This window comes from Fimicolochytrium jonesii (assembly GCF_025526975.1).
Source record: "Fimicolochytrium jonesii strain JEL569 chromosome Unknown EV422scaffold_51, whole genome shotgun sequence".
Classification (NCBI taxonomy): domain Eukaryota; kingdom Fungi; phylum Chytridiomycota; class Chytridiomycetes; order Spizellomycetales; family Powellomycetaceae; genus Fimicolochytrium; species Fimicolochytrium jonesii.
The window spans coordinates 1-14,579 of record NW_026515718.1 but is presented as its reverse complement, the minus strand read 5'-3'; the positions used below and the strand labels follow the sequence as shown (position 1 = coordinate 14,579).

Below are 14,579 nucleotides of genomic sequence, written 5' to 3'. Positions count from 1 at the left end.
CGAGGAAAAGGGTATGACTTCCAATTCCACCACCTGCGACGATGTGGAGGGTAATACGCATTCGTTAGGAGGCACGATTACACGAGGAGGCTAGGCTCAGCGTCCGCAACGGCGCGTGCTTACGGGAAAATACTGCTTTCTTCGCGAGATTCGCGCTCCGGTCCTGGCGTTATAAGTAGTCGTCGTCCGCTTTATCTCTAAGTATTTCCAGGCGAGTCCGCGAGGGTTATCCTGATCGTTTAGCACTTCCAGGGCCTTCTGGGTCGCTGCTCGGGCATTTTCCATGTTGCTCTGGCGCACGAAGTGAATAATCGCACCGACGACCGTAAACGCGAGAAATAGGATGAGGACGGGAACGCCGTAGCTACGAAGGGAAGCGAGACCGACAGGAAAGGTAAACTTAGAAGATTGCATACATTGTGAGAGCGACCCGCTTCGAGTATTATTACCGTGGGCGCACGATGCTTACCCATTGAATGCTCCAGAGTTGGTGCACAAGGCCCGCCGGTACAGGCCCCGGCGCCTGGGAAACATGTTGTCGCACTTCTCAACACAGGCTTGCCGAGGCTTGTTGACTTCCTCCATGCACTGGAAAAAGTCGCTCGAACCAACCATGCACCTGTCGCTGTTTGGGGTTGGGCAATCCAAGGAGCACGCAACTCTGAGTGGCAGAGAATCAGAGCCGCCACCGCCTCCCGCCCCGCCAGAGGTGACGCTCAAGTCAGGGGTAGGTACAGGCGTGGCGGCGGCAGATGACACCGACGCTGAGACGGACACAACAGTTGTTCTGGCAAGAGCTGCCGTAGCGACAGACGCACCGGAAGATGTGGCAGTGATGGAGGCGACCAGTGAAACCGAAGAAAGCCGAGTGGGAGATGGCATAGCGATCTCGCTCGAAAAGCGATTGTAAGAAGGCCGGGAGGGCCCGGTGATATCGTCGGAAGGTAAGTAAACCTCGCTAGCGCAGGCGCTTGGCCTCACAACTGACAAGACGATAGCAATCCAGATGGTAAACAGAACAAGTAGAGGGAGGGCGTGCCAAGCGCTGGCCGGGACTTTTGCGCCTGAAACGGTTGAGGGTATGAGCAGGTGGAGATGAGGCAGACTTTTTTCGCTTTCGTACCCGCAACGGAATCCAGATACTGGATTCTACTCTTCAGCGTCTGCTGGTGTATGCGGTCCTGGAGCGACGAGGACCAAGCCCCCCCTGGAAAGTGAAATTAGCGAAGGTACTCATACGGAACAGGGGACCAGAACGTTCCGCACCTCTGAACCCAGCTTGAGAGAATGCCCTCCTATTCAGTCTCCAAGACAAGGAAGCCATGACGAGGCCGGGCGAATGCTAGCGAACTGTTACTGGGATCTCCAGAGTGTGATCTCCTTGCATGTTCTGTATGTACGTGCATCTTGCGGAGTGTTCACCTCTTCGACTCTTATAGGACTCTGCGGCCCACAACAATTGATTCCACGCGCGGGAGTACTGGTCACAAATACTGTCCCCAAATTCGACACCATAACCCAAATCCGACACCGAGTTTTGCACGGAGTCCCATCTCGACAGGGTCGACGACACCCCGACAAAGGAAAACAACGAACGCTTTCTAATGGGACTCGGCAGCAGGCACCAAAAACACAAAGTGAAGTCATCTCACCTCAATGGTCGTCAGTGAGTCTGGTATACCTGGTCAACGAAGATGAAACCGTAAGGCTGAAAGGGAGACCGACACAGCCCTTGTTCTGGGAACTGCCCGCAGTCAAGATATTACGCATAGACGACTTGCCCCCCCCCCCCCCCCCCCCCCACGACGGGCCGCTTCAAAAAGGATGGACGCCATGTCGAGATGGTTCCTATTCAAGGCATGCTCGATCACGGCAAGCCAGAAGTCTTGTTGCTCCAGCCTACCGGCCCCTAGAAGCAGCTTGACCCTGGTATCACGCTGAACAGGCACTGCGGTCTGGGATGAAATAGCCCCACTCTTTGAGCAGATGCTAAAGGGACGGCAACGTGAGTATTTGCGGTCATATGAGTGATACATACTTCCACCAGCGGCAAGGACCCGCTATCAATGACACCCTTCATCAAGCGTACCACAGACCAGGATCTGGAGGAGGGGCCCAATCCGCCGTGGTCCAGCTCGTACAAGCCGGCTGCCACAAACTGGTCGTAGAGACCGATACTGCCCGCCCGAAGCATGGCAGTCATCCGGGTTTCGGCAAGGATAATCGGTACCCGATAGTATAATACGGGCTCCCGTTCGTAAGTGTCCGGATCGCTATCCTCCGAGTCGTCATCCGAGTCGCTGCTGCTATTGTCGAATTTCGTCACCACATTCGGGGTTGACATACGGCTCGGAGGCTGTTTTCCGGTTGAAGTCTTTGATTTCGGCTTGGTACAGCTGGTTTCCCTTCGCGGAGGAGAGGAAAGCGACGTGACGCAAAAAGCTGGAGATGAGTAGCTCCAGCGGCAGCTTGGTGGAGAGGAGTTTGCTTGCGCGGCACACACGGGCCAGCAAAGACCAGTCGGGGCGCAGAATGTCGTCGGAGGAATCACGGGCGGGAAGGACGATCTTGAGGAGGACCTCGGCGGGCAAGGTCTCGAGAGTGCCAGGGTGGTGTCTGTCGTTCGACGATTTAAGTTCGGTTTGAGTTTAGAGCAACTTCGGTCGGCTTGCGGCGGAGGTCCGTCTTCTAGGAGTGTGTTGTGAATCGGAAGAATAGTTAATAGGTGCACCTCACGGGAACGGCTCTACTGTAGCTTGCTCATCATTCCTTCAGCACCGTAACAGCGTCGCCCTCAGCGCTTACATACGTTTTGCGCAAGCGCGCGTACACAACTCCGCTGCCTTCGCCCGACGCATTTCCAGATTACCTTTTCCCCCCCCAATACTTGCCCATTGCAAAAATCATACCAAACCAACCGACCTGAGAAGACTGAAGATCACTAAACCAGATATGGGGAATCACATAAGCTATCAGTTTTGGTTTCCAGCTATTGAACAGCAGACATTTATCAATCAGAACTGTGGGAGCAAAAATCTTCGAAGCAACCTCCTACTAGTACACCTCCCTTTCCCCCATGGCTCCGCAGCTAACCCTCACCCATCTCTGATCCTGACGTCCTGAGGATACCTCCGATGTACTTTTGTTGTCCGATGGTAAGGGTTTGGTTTCTTCGCGTACGCTTGACCTTGATGCCAGTAGGTAGGTCAGCTCCCCCATATCTTCCATTTCGAAGCGTACAGTCAGTGTCCATATGTTTGCGCCCACCCGTGACTTCCAGGCCGGCCCCCTGCGACTCGACCGGCGACTGATGCCATACTTGAGGATGGACATTGACTTAATCACGTGAGGTCGCAGACATATGGACACTGACTGTGTCTTGAGGTTTTTCTTGATGGCTTCCCTTTCTGCAGCATCTGATGCCACGCTGGTAAGGTGGTCAACGTAGACTACGATGATCAAGAAACCTGTCGCGAGACATTAGCTACTGGAAAAGCAAGCGAACCATGTAAGGTGCTCACCTTTGCCAACAGAGCCCCGCACTACCCAAAGGCAAAGTTTACGACCGCTCGCTAGCAGCAGATTGCTCGAGCCGCTCAAGCAAATGTGCATGCTTCGGGCCAGGAGTGCTAGGACGCGCGGAGACTACGTCTCCGCGCTATCATGAAATTCAGCGGCGAGGTCCTCGGGGTCGGAGTAGTCGTAATCGTCGTCGTACTATCGGCCGCTGCCTTAAGCTTGAAGCTGTGGGCATGATCTCGAAGAAGCGCTTGCAGTTGGGACGCATAGCGCTTCACGGCGATGCGGAGGCACCCAACGGAAGTCGCCACTTGCCGGCTTTCTAGGTCAACGGGCACGCAAGTGAGCACTCGGGTATAGACGAGTTGCAGCTTGCGTCGTCCGGATGCCGTCGGAAGGTCATAGCGGAGAAGATGACGCGCTTTGAACCAAGGGCGAAGCCAATGGCGCATATGTCATCATAAGAGATCCCCACACTTAACAACACAATTGCTTCTCCAGCAAGATACATTGCCAGTTGTGGTTCAGCCGTGGCCGGGTCCACGTCTCCCTTGTACTCCCCAACTAGACACGAGGGGCGAAACGCGGGATCGCCGAGAGCATGCGTCGTCGTCTTGCCGTAGACTGCGACGTCGGGTAAACATTTGCGAGTCCCCAGTACGCACCCAAACGGAAACTGCGCCTGGCTCATTCTGGTAGTGAGGGACAGTCTTAATACAACTTCCATATTTGCGCATCTACAGACCGGGTATACGTACTCAACAGTGTCAAAATCAGAGTCCTCCAGAAAATAATCAAGGACGTGATTGAAGAAGCGGCGGTAGGCAGGTTCTTGCCTGAACCGGGCCCACGGTTGGCCGAAGTACCCTTTTGGTGCGTCCAACGCATCTTGCAGAAGCTTTCTCTCAGCGGCATCCAATTCCGAACGCTGCGTGATTGACAGGCGGAGTTAGTGAATAGCCTTCAGAATGGAAGAGCACGAACTTGACTTACACCACGGAGGGAGCCTCTGTCGTGCTCTTCGGGATGGACGAATGGTGCTAGTAGCGTGGACCAGAGCGTGGACGCCCTATCGGATAGGGAGCCGAAGGGTATCCGCACGAAAAGCCCATTTGCTTCAAGGACGGCCCAGCCGTCCGAGCCTTTCAGCTCATTCGGCGCGGGATAGGTGCCAACGTTTATACCAACGTCTCTCACCCCGTCCTCGAGAGAGACCCACGTTGCCCCGCCGTCGTTGGAGATCTTCTCCTGCTTTGCTCTATGAAAATAGGCCTGTTCCTTCGACGAGTCCGGGGCGCGGTTTGAGGCTGGCCTAACCCTTGTGGCTGTTACTCGCGCATGTAACCCTAACTGAGGTTCTTTCCCATGCGACATCAACGCCGGTTACACCACCCCTTGCCAGCCACTCTTGCGGTTGTTGCCGTCACCGGAGCAGTGCGCCCGAACTGCGTTGCCATCACCAAGGACATCATAGAGGCTGTTGTGGCAGATCGCAACAGTAAGGTGCAAGAGTGGTTTGTGTTCGTAAAAACCTGTATTGGGCCCTATTCCAATGAATTACAACTTCTCTTTATGGTTTTGCTGGATACACTTCTCCGATATATAGCGTGCATGTATACGGGGTGTCGTAGCCAGCGCCTGAGGTGGGCAAATCAGATTGAGCAAGCAAATGAAGGATAGAAGTTTTTCCACGGAGTTCGATCAGGAGCATTGCTGTAAAATACTCCCGTTTACGTTCTGGAAATGCAATTACAGAATGGGCATAGTGCGCATGTATATGGGTGTTGTTGCAATTGCCTCAGGTGGTTCAATCAGATTGAGGAAGCAAATGAAGGATTGAAATGTTTTCCACGGAGTTTGATCAGGAGTAAAGTCAACAAAGGGAAGATCACTGCTGGGCTCGAAAATGACGGCGTCAAAAAGTGAGCGAGAGCGACGCGCTGACACCTGCGCAAACCAGCTTTCCGTCCCGAAGTAAAGAAGCTGAAAGAAGGTGGGACGCGCAAAGCTCACCCGGCCGAGGCAGTACCTAACACCAGCATGGAGGAGTCATGAGTGGATGTGGAGTTGTCGGACGGGGAAGCGCTGCTGTGATGTCACGAAAGTCGCACCAAGGCCCGGGGGAAGGAAATCGTGTTATTGGGGTTCTGACAGTAGTTATTGCTGTGACGGCGATGTGACACCGCTTTCTGTCTGCCACCGTTGAACTGCAACCGCTTTCTGTCTCCCAGTTCTCAGAGCTTCCCCAGCTATTGGCAATTCATCTTTCGAGGGCCGCTTTGTTCCATGCAGTCCGCAGCCATGCGCTTATGATATCTATCCATGAGATGATTATTAGCGATCGGGTTCATGGCTCCGTGACGAAGTGTGATGGATGAAGTGCTGGGACGAGGAATTGAGAGTAAAAGTGTGGAGGGACCGCTCGATCTTTTTTGGTCCACGTATGAAGTGCTGGGACGAGAAATTGAGCGTATAAAAGACTGGCTCGTCCCCTCTATTTTCACTCTTCTCATACGCCATATATCGTGCGATTCCGACACACATCAACACATATATATTCATCGATTCAATCAATCCTTACAAACATGCCTGCCCTGCCTGCCCTTAAGAACACTGTCGTCATTTTCAAGGAAGAACCCAAGGGATGGGTCGAGGAGAAGCACATGGAAGTCGTGCACAAGGACTTCAACCCCGACACCGCTGAAATCAAGCCTGGTCACGTACTGGTCAAGACCTTGTACCTGTCCTTGGATCCTTATATGGTAAACACCTAACATGAATGCCTTAAAGTTCTCGATCGCGACTTGGGAAACTGACCTTCGGAAAATGCTCTAGCGCATGCGAATGGCCACGAAGGACAAGTCGTACATCGACCCTTTCAAGATTGGCGAGCCTCTGAAGGCAGAGGGCGTGGGTGAGGTTTATCGCGCCGGAACGGGCAGCAAGCTGCAGAAGGGCGATCTTGTGATTGGGGTGGTTGATTGAGCAGAATGGACGGTTGTAGAGGAAAAGGGCCTGCAGAAGATTGAGAAGAAGGCCGACGTGCCCTTGTCTTACTTCCTGTAAGTTGCATGACCCGCGATCAGGCAAACAAAACCTACAGGTGTCGATTGAGTTGCTTACCTACTGATTCCATGCAAATCAGTGGAATTCTCGGCATGCCTGGCTACACGGCGTACATTGGCCTCACGAAGATCGGTGAGCCCAAAGCCGGCGAGACCGTCTACGTCAGCGCAGCCTCGGGCGCCGTTGGCCTTGTAGTGGGACAGATTGCGAAAGCCAAGGGCTGCCGCGTGATTGGATCGGCTGGAAGCGACGACAAGGTCAAGCTCCTTCTCGAGGAGGCCAAATATGACGCCGCCTTCAACTACAAGACGGTGAAATCGTACACCGATGCATTGAACGAGCACTGTCCCAAGGGCATCGAAGTCTACTGGGACAACGTCGGCGGTGAAATGTTGGACGCTGTGTTACCGTTGATGAACCCCTACGGACGTATTCCTGTCTGGTAAGCGAATACACTTGCTAGCATTGGATCCAGGTGAAAGGTGCATAAAACCATACCAGATTCTAAACTCTGACGGCTTTCACGACAACAGCGGCTCCATCTCCCAGTACAACGCGACTGAGCCCTACGGCGTCAAGAACCTCACCGCAGTTCTTAAATTCAAGCTGAAGATGCAAGGTTTCATCGTCTTCGACCACTACGCCGACCGGGAGCTTTACAAGCGTTTCCAGGAGGAAGTCTCCCAATACATCAAGGAGAGAAAGATCGTGTACCACGAACACGTTGATGAGGGCATTGCTAACGCTCCGGCTGCGTTCATCGGTCTGCTGAAGGGCCGCAACCGTGGAAAGCAGATTATCAGGGTGGCCTGAATAGGGGAGGTTTTGGGAAGCAAGTTGGAGGGAAGCGTATCATTGTCTACTGATCCCAATTGTATATATGAGTCTTGGGTGTGGTTTATTCTGCTACTGAATTCATGAGTGCTGTGTCACCGCTGTGGATCGTACTTCTTTCATATGAAAGTTCGTTGCGTACCTGTGTGATGTCAACTCCTGCGGTCCAGGGCCTAAGCACAAGCCATTCGATCACTAGGGAATGCTTACCGCTTGCTCGTTTGGTTTCTGGACATTGACCAATGCCCCGTCGCTGCAAAACACAGTGTACGGCAGTTCGAGGCGGTTCACTTCGTAGTAATAGTACTTTGCCATGACGGGGAACTCCGTAAACGGGATCTACGAAAGAACGCTTCCTATGGTGAGCTTCACAATGTACATGAAGCAAACTGAGCACATTTTTGGGGAACGTTGCAATTTTTGAAATGCATTTAATTTATAACGTACCCAGGAGATTGGTCGATGCTTGCTTTATCTATTTTCGCCTGAAATTTCTGGTTCCAAATCATGTACCGGGAAAAAAACTATATATTAGAACATCCTTGACTCACGTTAAATCGCTCCCTTTGTCTTGGAACTCGACAGTTGTGTGTCTCTTAAGACCAGTTCGGAGGACGGGACGCACAGGAAAAACGTGAAGCTGGATTCAGATGTAATGTATATCCTTATGAAAGCGGAAAACCACGTTGAACTTCAAGCCCCGGTCGGCTATCGCGCGGGCATTCGAGCCTTCGGGCGGATCATGAGTGAAGTTCGAGTGCACTGATATCGTTGTACGAAGTTCACTGCATCATCAAAGCGGCGATATATCGTTTCGTTCACTGAGCCGAGCGATACGTTCATTGCAAGTCGTTCAGACTCCACCGATCGAAAAAGAGGGCATTGAATTTCATACCGTTCGGCTCCTGCTTTGAGTCGCGCGCCAACTCCGTACAAGCGGCACATTATACTGAATATATTCCTAGTCCTTATGGCTGAAGTCCTTCCGGATTTCGAAAGGCTTACGGTTTCAGACATCTCTGGAAAAAAGCAACCCAAAGGGGGTGATAGACGGCTCTTTGTAAAACCCATGTTTGTTTTTCCCCGTTTGTTTTTCGATGTAACAATACTATTGATGTGCATTGACTATAATCATCTCAGCAATCATAATCCTCGTCCAAAACCGATCCGTTTCTCTATCCATTCATAGGCATCGCAGCCTGTGATGGTGTTACCGCAGTTCCAGCTTTTGAAATGGATTGGTTCTGCGGATTAGACGCAATTCCGCCACTGGGACGAACCATGGCTCTGTTGCGCTTAATGGCGCCTGCAAACGCCTGGAATGGAGAAGGTGCAAAACAGAATCAGCGCATGAAAGCATGAGTTTTGATTGAAGCGGCTGAAAATTCGCTGATAACTCCCTCGAAAACGGATAATTGCAGGGAGAGGAGAGAGCGTACCCTAACCATGGTCGCGAATGTGCGTTGAACTTTACGGAGCTGGCGGCGGGAAAGAACAGTTACTGAGCAGAAACTTTCGATAATCCCCGTGAAGGGTCCGGCATTTGAGAGGAGCACCATGAACAAACATATCAATTTCGCTCTCTTTTCTATCTCACCTCCCAAATGAGACTACGACGATCCAGTGCCCCAGAACTTTCCAAAGTTCCAAAATCTAGCTTTGTCAGTTGTGCCATCTCGTGGGCTAGACGTAAAAGCGGCAATGCTACAAGCACGAAGATGCCCGCGACGACAATTGTCACAGCTACACTGATACCAATAACAACCGCACGGCTACGCTTTTGAGCGCTCTCCAATTTTCCGTAAATCTGTTCCGGTGTTGAAGAGAAGAATTTTAGGAAGAAAGCACTTTAATTTGCACGCGTGAATATGGATGAGGACGAGATGAATTAGAATGAGATATTATGGGCGAAATCTTGGTTACCTGAGAACGAGGTATCCCAGCGATAAGAAACAGTTGATCTTGGTCATACTGGGTGACACCGACTAAAGATATGCCGATGATCTGGACGAAACGGGACGCGAACACATTGCTGGAAATCAGTTCCAATGTGGAATAGAGCGTGCTGCGATGAGGAGGACCTACGAACGGCGTTCCACTGATGACAACCTCAAACTGGGAACCTTTCCTGGCGACGGCCATAGCCGTAGCGGATTGGTTATTGTAGCGGGTCACGATCATGGCTTGGAAAGCCACTGTCCAATCGTCCGCTACTGCCACGTCATATGTCGCGCCAGATACACTGGTATGATTTAGGAACATGTTGCTGGACGCCAACAGTTTGAAGTTGGCACCTAGTAGTAAGATGACTGTTCGTATGGCGAAGAAAACAAATACGTACACCGAGTTAGTAATGCGATGCTCGCCAAAGACAAGGAGCTTCATCAGGTTAACTCCCCGCCACATACATACCACTGTCATCCGTAGGTTTGAAGTTCCGCAAGGCAGTATTCCATGTTGTTGATGTAGCGATGCCGGCGGTGCATCCGAAGGGGGCCATCCCAGCATTGTAGCTCATCGCAACGACGTATGTAGTGGCGAGATTAATAGTAGCGTCGACAAGATCTGCATCCAGAATTCATGTCGAACCAACATCAGAGGGGAATCATGACAATGGCTACTACCTCGGGACACCAAACAAGGACATTACATGATACGAAAGGTTCCGTATACTGGGTCGTCAAGTTCAATGCTACAAGCACTGCAATATCATGTGTTTAGTAGGCAGTCTCCAAGGGGGAGCATAGCAAGGAAGTCCAGTTGCTGAAGTTTTGACAGTACCGGTTTTGGGCACTGCTACATTCGGGAAAGATCTTATATGAGGCCCCGGCTCAAACGCTACACGAGTGGATAAGTTGACGAAAACCCGAATGCAAGAGCTCATGTTTTAGCAATATATACGTACTAGTTTTATTTAGGGCGTAGATACGCTGGAAGCCCGGGCCTAAGCAGCGTTAAAAGATTCACACATATTTTAGTTCATGTAAACATGCCCCGACACCTTAAAGGGAGTTACAAGGAGACCGTACTTCCTGTGTCTGAAATTGCAGCCCAAACATCTGCCGAACCAGGCGCTCTGACAATTTGGATGACTCCGAAGTCGTTGGTATACCAATCCAATGGTTCAGTGTTGCTAAACCGGCGGGTGACAGGAACTTGGTTACATCTATTCAAGTCCATTGCAGACAAACCCGGGAAAGAAGCATCACGTACCTATGACCAGATCGCCAACGGGCTGAATTGCAGGATATGGCGTCAAGTTTGAATGAACCCCAGAGATGCGCCAAGGTCGAAATAAATTCAGAATGATTCTGGAAATCTTGCCAAGCTATAGAAATGCAGATAACAAGCAGTTGATGACATTTCGCTCGTTTTAAAAACGTTTGTGGCATGTACATACGTCCAGCGAATATAGCCGTAGTACTCGATAAATCTCGGACACCTTTGACGAGCCCTGGAAGAGGTGCAATCACACTCTCGGTTTGTAACTTGACCTGTTCCAGCCAAAGAAGGGCTGAAAGTCAGCTGCGATCTGATCGAAAGTAGAACTCTTTCAACAACGGCGTGAACACATCTGCGCATTACATTCCCAAGTAATGATGAGAGGTACATGTTCACCAAATCTGAGGTTGTAGCTTCGCTAGCATTTTGCAAAATGTACGTGTTCTTGGAAAAGTTTGTTGAATCGATAAATCTTCGCATTAACTGCAACCTTCCTGAATGCTAATCCCGTACCGGAAGAAGCACGCCAACCAATGCCAAAGCCACCAGCACTGGTGCCAAGACAGTCAATGGTACACCTTTAAACTTGCTCTCCTTCCTGCACGAATGTTTGGCGAGCTCAGCAACGTTGAGGCCCTCCTGTTCGTCCATGGGTCCTGGTGAGTGGCTGGAAGCAGGTGAAAATGAAGGTTCTTCGACAAAACGCGGTAAGGGGTTGTTCAAATATACGATTGATTTACAGGAGAATGATTTGTGAAGCATTGGCCTCTCTTTTTATAAGCTATGCATCCGTTTGACTTCATCCAAAAAGGAAGGCAAGTCGTCCACTGACGTCACCATCAAATGCTTTGAATATTTGTCACCGTAAACCATCCATCTTCCTGAATAGGGAGGGATTCTTACATTTGCTTTTCGTCGTTGGCTTGTTTGCGTCAGCTTCCAGAAACCTAACATGCTGGTCAGTTTGCGTTTCAGGGAAAGATGTCACCCGTCGAGGGATTTCCTCGAGATTTGTATAAATCCAGTTATCAAGAGCGTTGGGTGACGTCAAAAGGACTTTCCATCTTTATTGTATGAAATGAAATGGATGCGGAGCATATGAAAAGGGCGCCAAACCTTCATTTCCTTTCAGCAATTGTCATGTTCAAATGATCGCATATTCAAACAAACCTAATTTGTTGGTCAGCTTGCGTTCCTTTCAGCAATTGTCATGTTCAAATGATCGCATATTCAAACAAACCTAATTTGTTGGTCAGCTTGCGTTCCTTTCAGCAATTGTCATGTTCAAATGATCGCATATTCAAACAAACCTAATTTGTTGGTCAGCTTGCGTTCCTTTCAGCAATTGTCATGTTCAAATGATCGCATATTCAAACAAACCTAATTTGTTGGTCAGCTTGCGTTCCAGGGAAAGGTATCACATCGAAGAATTCCTCATTTATACGAATGCAGGCAACAAATATTCAGGCTTGTTTCAGTATAAAAGGCGCTTGAGAACAATCCATTTTTATAATCACAACGCCATCTTGTCGCTCGGTCATGACACCATCCTCTACCAAAACACACGCGCGTCCGAAGCGTAGCCGATGTCGGAAAAAGGGGCACATCGCATCCAACAAAAAATGTCCCAAATATGATTCAAACAAATCTAAACAAGGTCGTCGCCGTCAAACCGGCAAGCACAGGAAAGAAAGAAAGGCAAAGCAGAATCCTCGAGCTGGATCTTCGTCTTCTCGGCGTTCTCCGCGTTCGCCTTGTAGGCTTGTAGTACGCGTCGATCAAATGTCTCTCGAGTGATTCTCGAGCTTTGCCGACGGCAGGATCCATCAAAAGGAAAATGGTGGAGTTAAAGGTTCCCTGGAGGGAAGCCAACATCACAGACATCCACCATATAGTGACGCATTTTGCTTCTAGACGGTAAGAGTCGGTCGAGATGCCTCCCTGAACGATGCAAACAGCAAAAGGCGCATGTTTAGTGCTCACAGCACCAGACGGATATGTCTCGAAAAAGGTGTTTCCGCAGCTTGGATGCGCGTCTGTACCGTGAAATACAAGAACGAGCCCTCACCGTTTGATCTACCATATCCCAGACGACATTGAATATTTGCGAGATTATCGGAACAAAGCAGTACCCACTGATTTTTGTTACTGTTTTCGTCACCAAGCTTGCGCGTTTCCGTTCTCTTCTGGATACTTTCTCGCCAGCGGCTTTTGTGGCCGACTTTGCCCTTGCTTGCTCGAATTGTGGTCTCTATCGTTTTCTCATGTCTTCGCAGAACGATGGCAAAAATGCCGATGAAAGCGGTGCAAGCGACGACGGAAGTGAATACCCAACTGTAAAAGAACCCCCAGCTAGAGGCCCTGGCGTCCCCAGGGGTCTCCCCAGCCCAACAACACAAATCACGATCTGGTTGCCACTTGAATCGCTTCATCCCGATGGCTATTGTCGGCAAGATCAGTGCAATTGCGAAAGCGACGACGACATATAGGATTTCGTAGATCTTTTTCGGTCGCACTGATATGACGAATGTCAAGAAAATGTTGAGCCCAATGCAAGAAGTGACTAGGGTGCTAAAGCAGTTGATGGAGATGACGGAATGGAAAGCGGCAGAAAATTGAGTTTCCAAATACTTAAGGGCTTACAACAAGAGGTCTTTCATCCACCTGCCGACCACTCCAAAAACCGTGAAGAATCCTGAAATATAACATGGAATTTCGGGGATGCTTCTAGGAAATGATTGAAAGGGAAGGGTTACGGACACGGTCAAAAAACAACGACGATCGCATCAACGAAGGAAGAAGAGAGCGAAGGTCAGGATAGATGTTTTGGAGGTAGGTAGGTCACCTTCCACCCTTTGAGTTGCGGTCCTTTACGCTCGCCTCCGACGTCACAAGAGCGCAGGCAAGATAGTCGGGCTCTTCAGAAGGTGTCTGCGGCGTCATGATAAGAGTGGTACTTACACCCGCTAGCAGGTATATAGTTGACGATGGGCGAGGAAATGCTGAAGGCGAAGTCGGCAACGGCAATGAGAGCGATTAGCCGCAGTGACACCCGATCGGCCATCGCTCGAAGGTACTTGAACATGAGTCCATAAATTGTGATGGTCAGAAGCGACAGAAGTGCAGATATGGCACAAAACAAGCACATCAAAACGTTGAAAGCGAAATTTCTATCCACCACGCTGTGACCTAATAAAGGCAAAGGCAATCAGTAGCAAGCTCTTTTGTATGGAACATCCAGCGCTCTCCGCGGTAACGCTACAAAGGGGTAATGACTGCTGCCTTCTTCTCAGTCCTTAGGGTTAGGGTTAGGGTTGCTCCATGAACTTTTCTCACAACTGCAATAATCATAATAATTTTATCATTACCTGTCAAATCTGCAGATTGTTATCCTTCACCGCCCTCAAGTTCCGTCCCGGCATCACAATTGCCCGATGTCACTGCTGAAGTCGCTTATCCATCGCCACTCTCAACTTTAACCCATGCACCTCAGTCGCCGGACGCTACTGTAAATTCACAGGAAACGCTTCGGCACTCGACGTCTGCGGAAGTGGGAAAATCGGTTCAAATACATCAGCCATTGTTTACCCCAACCAACAACTTCAACGATGAGAGGATGAGCGAGGATGAGATTTATGAAGAATCCACGGCAACCATTCACAACAGACAAAGAATGCCCGACGTGGACAAAGTGGATCTTGCAAATGGGATCAAATCTGTCATCAAGTTTAAGCGGTAAGTACAGTAGGATGCATTTGATGGAGCAAGTAAAGAGTCCCTTTTAATCCTTTTCCACAGTTATACGCTACAGGATTATGAGATGACCCCTTTGAACCACTCGGAATTCCACGGTCTAAGAGAGTTTTTTACTTCACCACGGGAACCAAAACGTGGAAGCAGTCGAGCCCGTAATTTTCAGACAATTGCAAAATCTTGGG

General features: G+C 50.1%; 7 protein-coding genes across 7 annotated transcripts; 1 reads left to right on the top strand and 6 right to left on the bottom strand.

The window, feature by feature from the left end:
• Positions 1–115: 115 nt before the first annotated feature.
• Positions 116–1,403, bottom strand: EV422DRAFT_372174 (uncharacterized protein). Its single transcript, XM_053066738.1, has 3 exons — positions 1,267–1,403; positions 1,124–1,207; positions 116–1,064 (listed from the first exon to the last, which is right to left on the bottom strand). The coding sequence occupies exons 1-3, from the start codon at positions 1,322–1,324 to the stop codon at positions 466–468; spliced, it is 741 nt and encodes a 246-aa protein (XP_052920508.1). The 5' UTR covers positions 1,325–1,403; the 3' UTR covers positions 116–465.
• Positions 1,404–1,810: 407 nt separating this feature from the next.
• Positions 1,811–3,106, bottom strand: EV422DRAFT_549153 (uncharacterized protein). The gene is made up of 2 exons (XM_053071700.1): positions 2,810–3,106; positions 1,811–2,688 (listed from the first exon to the last, which is right to left on the bottom strand). The coding sequence occupies exons 1-2, from the start codon at positions 2,856–2,858 to the stop codon at positions 1,910–1,912; spliced, it is 828 nt and encodes a 275-aa protein (XP_052920507.1). The 5' UTR covers positions 2,859–3,106; the 3' UTR covers positions 1,811–1,909.
• Positions 3,107–3,726: 620 nt separating this feature from the next.
• Positions 3,727–5,040, bottom strand: EV422DRAFT_372129 (uncharacterized protein). Its single transcript, XM_053066737.1, has 3 exons — positions 4,513–5,040; positions 4,278–4,447; positions 3,727–4,211 (listed from the first exon to the last, which is right to left on the bottom strand). The coding sequence occupies exons 1-3, from the start codon at positions 4,891–4,893 to the stop codon at positions 3,842–3,844; spliced, it is 921 nt and encodes a 306-aa protein (XP_052920506.1). The 5' UTR covers positions 4,894–5,040; the 3' UTR covers positions 3,727–3,841.
• A 1,064-nt stretch (positions 5,041–6,104) lies between these two features.
• EV422DRAFT_551887 (uncharacterized protein) lies at positions 6,105–7,398 on the top strand (the record flags this gene model as incomplete). The annotated part of the gene is made up of 5 exons (XM_053071861.1): positions 6,105–6,281; positions 6,355–6,495; positions 6,526–6,581; positions 6,665–7,027; positions 7,119–7,398. 5 exons carry the CDS (start codon positions 6,105–6,107, stop codon positions 7,396–7,398), a joined length of 1,017 nt encoding a protein of 338 aa, XP_052920505.1.
• A 927-nt stretch (positions 7,399–8,325) lies between these two features.
• EV422DRAFT_371782 (uncharacterized protein) lies at positions 8,326–10,127 on the bottom strand. Its single transcript, XM_053066734.1, has 7 exons — positions 10,070–10,127; positions 9,832–9,984; positions 9,505–9,728; positions 9,343–9,423; positions 9,017–9,226; positions 8,817–8,897; positions 8,326–8,735 (listed from the first exon to the last, which is right to left on the bottom strand). The coding sequence occupies exons 2-7, from the start codon at positions 9,935–9,937 to the stop codon at positions 8,595–8,597; spliced, it is 843 nt and encodes a 280-aa protein (XP_052920504.1). The 5' UTR covers positions 9,938–9,984; positions 10,070–10,127; the 3' UTR covers positions 8,326–8,594.
• EV422DRAFT_371894 (uncharacterized protein) lies at positions 9,903–11,666 on the bottom strand. The gene is made up of 8 exons (XM_053066735.1): positions 11,545–11,666; positions 11,155–11,468; positions 10,820–10,913; positions 10,633–10,747; positions 10,449–10,552; positions 10,325–10,363; positions 10,070–10,215; positions 9,903–9,984 (listed from the first exon to the last, which is right to left on the bottom strand). Exons 2-7 carry the CDS (start codon positions 11,401–11,403, stop codon positions 10,112–10,114), a joined length of 705 nt encoding a protein of 234 aa, XP_052920503.1. The 5' UTR covers positions 11,404–11,468; positions 11,545–11,666; the 3' UTR covers positions 9,903–9,984; positions 10,070–10,111.
• A 954-nt stretch (positions 11,667–12,620) lies between these two features.
• On the bottom strand, positions 12,621–13,705 carry EV422DRAFT_510492 (uncharacterized protein; the record flags this gene model as incomplete). The annotated part of the gene is made up of 2 exons (XM_053068934.1): positions 12,621–13,156; positions 13,603–13,705. The coding sequence occupies 2 exons, from the start codon at positions 13,703–13,705 to the stop codon at positions 12,621–12,623; spliced, it is 639 nt and encodes a 212-aa protein (XP_052920502.1).
• Between the last annotated feature and the right edge of the window lie 874 nt (positions 13,706–14,579).

Excerpts from the sequence above, each read along its gene's own strand:
- EV422DRAFT_372174 (XM_053066738.1), bottom strand. The coding sequence starts at position 1,324 with ATGGCTTCCTTGTCTTGGAGACTGAATAGGAGGGCATTCTCTCAAGCT. Across the intron at positions 1,208-1,266 it reads CTCTCAAGCTGGGTTCAGAG|GGGGGGCTTGGTCCTCGTCG; the intron begins GTGCGGAACGTT and ends TTCACTTTCCAG. Across the intron at positions 1,065-1,123 it reads GTATCTGGATTCCGTTGCGG|GCGCAAAAGTCCCGGCCAGC; the intron begins GTACGAAAGCGA and ends CAACCGTTTCAG.
- EV422DRAFT_549153 (XM_053071700.1), bottom strand. The coding sequence starts at position 2,858 with ATGCGTCGGGCGAAGGCAGCGGAGTTGTGTACGCGCGCTTGCGCAAAA. Across the intron at positions 2,689-2,809 it reads TACGCGCGCTTGCGCAAAAC|AAGACGGACCTCCGCCGCAA; the intron begins GTATGTAAGCGC and ends ACACACTCCTAG.
- EV422DRAFT_372129 (XM_053066737.1), bottom strand. The coding sequence starts at position 4,893 with ATGTCGCATGGGAAAGAACCTCAGTTAGGGTTACATGCGCGAGTAACA. Across the intron at positions 4,448-4,512 it reads ACAGAGGCTCCCTCCGTGGT|CGTTCGGAATTGGATGCCGC; the intron begins GTAAGTCAAGTT and ends TCAATCACGCAG. Across the intron at positions 4,212-4,277 it reads TCTGATTTTGACACTGTTGA|AATGAGCCAGGCGCAGTTTC; the intron begins GTACGTATACCC and ends CCTCACTACCAG.
- EV422DRAFT_371782 (XM_053066734.1), bottom strand. The coding sequence starts at position 9,937 with ATGAGCTACAATGCTGGGATGGCCCCCTTCGGATGCACCGCCGGCATC. Across the intron at positions 9,729-9,831 it reads CAAACCTACGGATGACAGTG|TCATCTTACTACTAGGTGCC; the intron begins GTATGTATGTGG and ends CCATACGAACAG. Across the intron at positions 8,898-9,016 it reads GTCGTAGTCTCATTTGGGAG|CTCCGTAAAGTTCAACGCAC; the intron begins GTGAGATAGAAA and ends TCCCGCCGCCAG.
- EV422DRAFT_371894 (XM_053066735.1), bottom strand. The coding sequence starts at position 11,403 with ATGCTTCACAAATCATTCTCCTGTAAATCAATCGTATATTTGAACAAC. Across the intron at positions 10,364-10,448 it reads TGCAATTTCAGACACAGGAA|GCCCGGGCTTCCAGCGTATC; the intron begins GTACGGTCTCCT and ends AACGCTGCTTAG. Across the intron at positions 10,216-10,324 it reads CTACGCCCTAAATAAAACTA|CAGTGCCCAAAACCGGTACT; the intron begins GTACGTATATAT and ends TCCCGAATGTAG.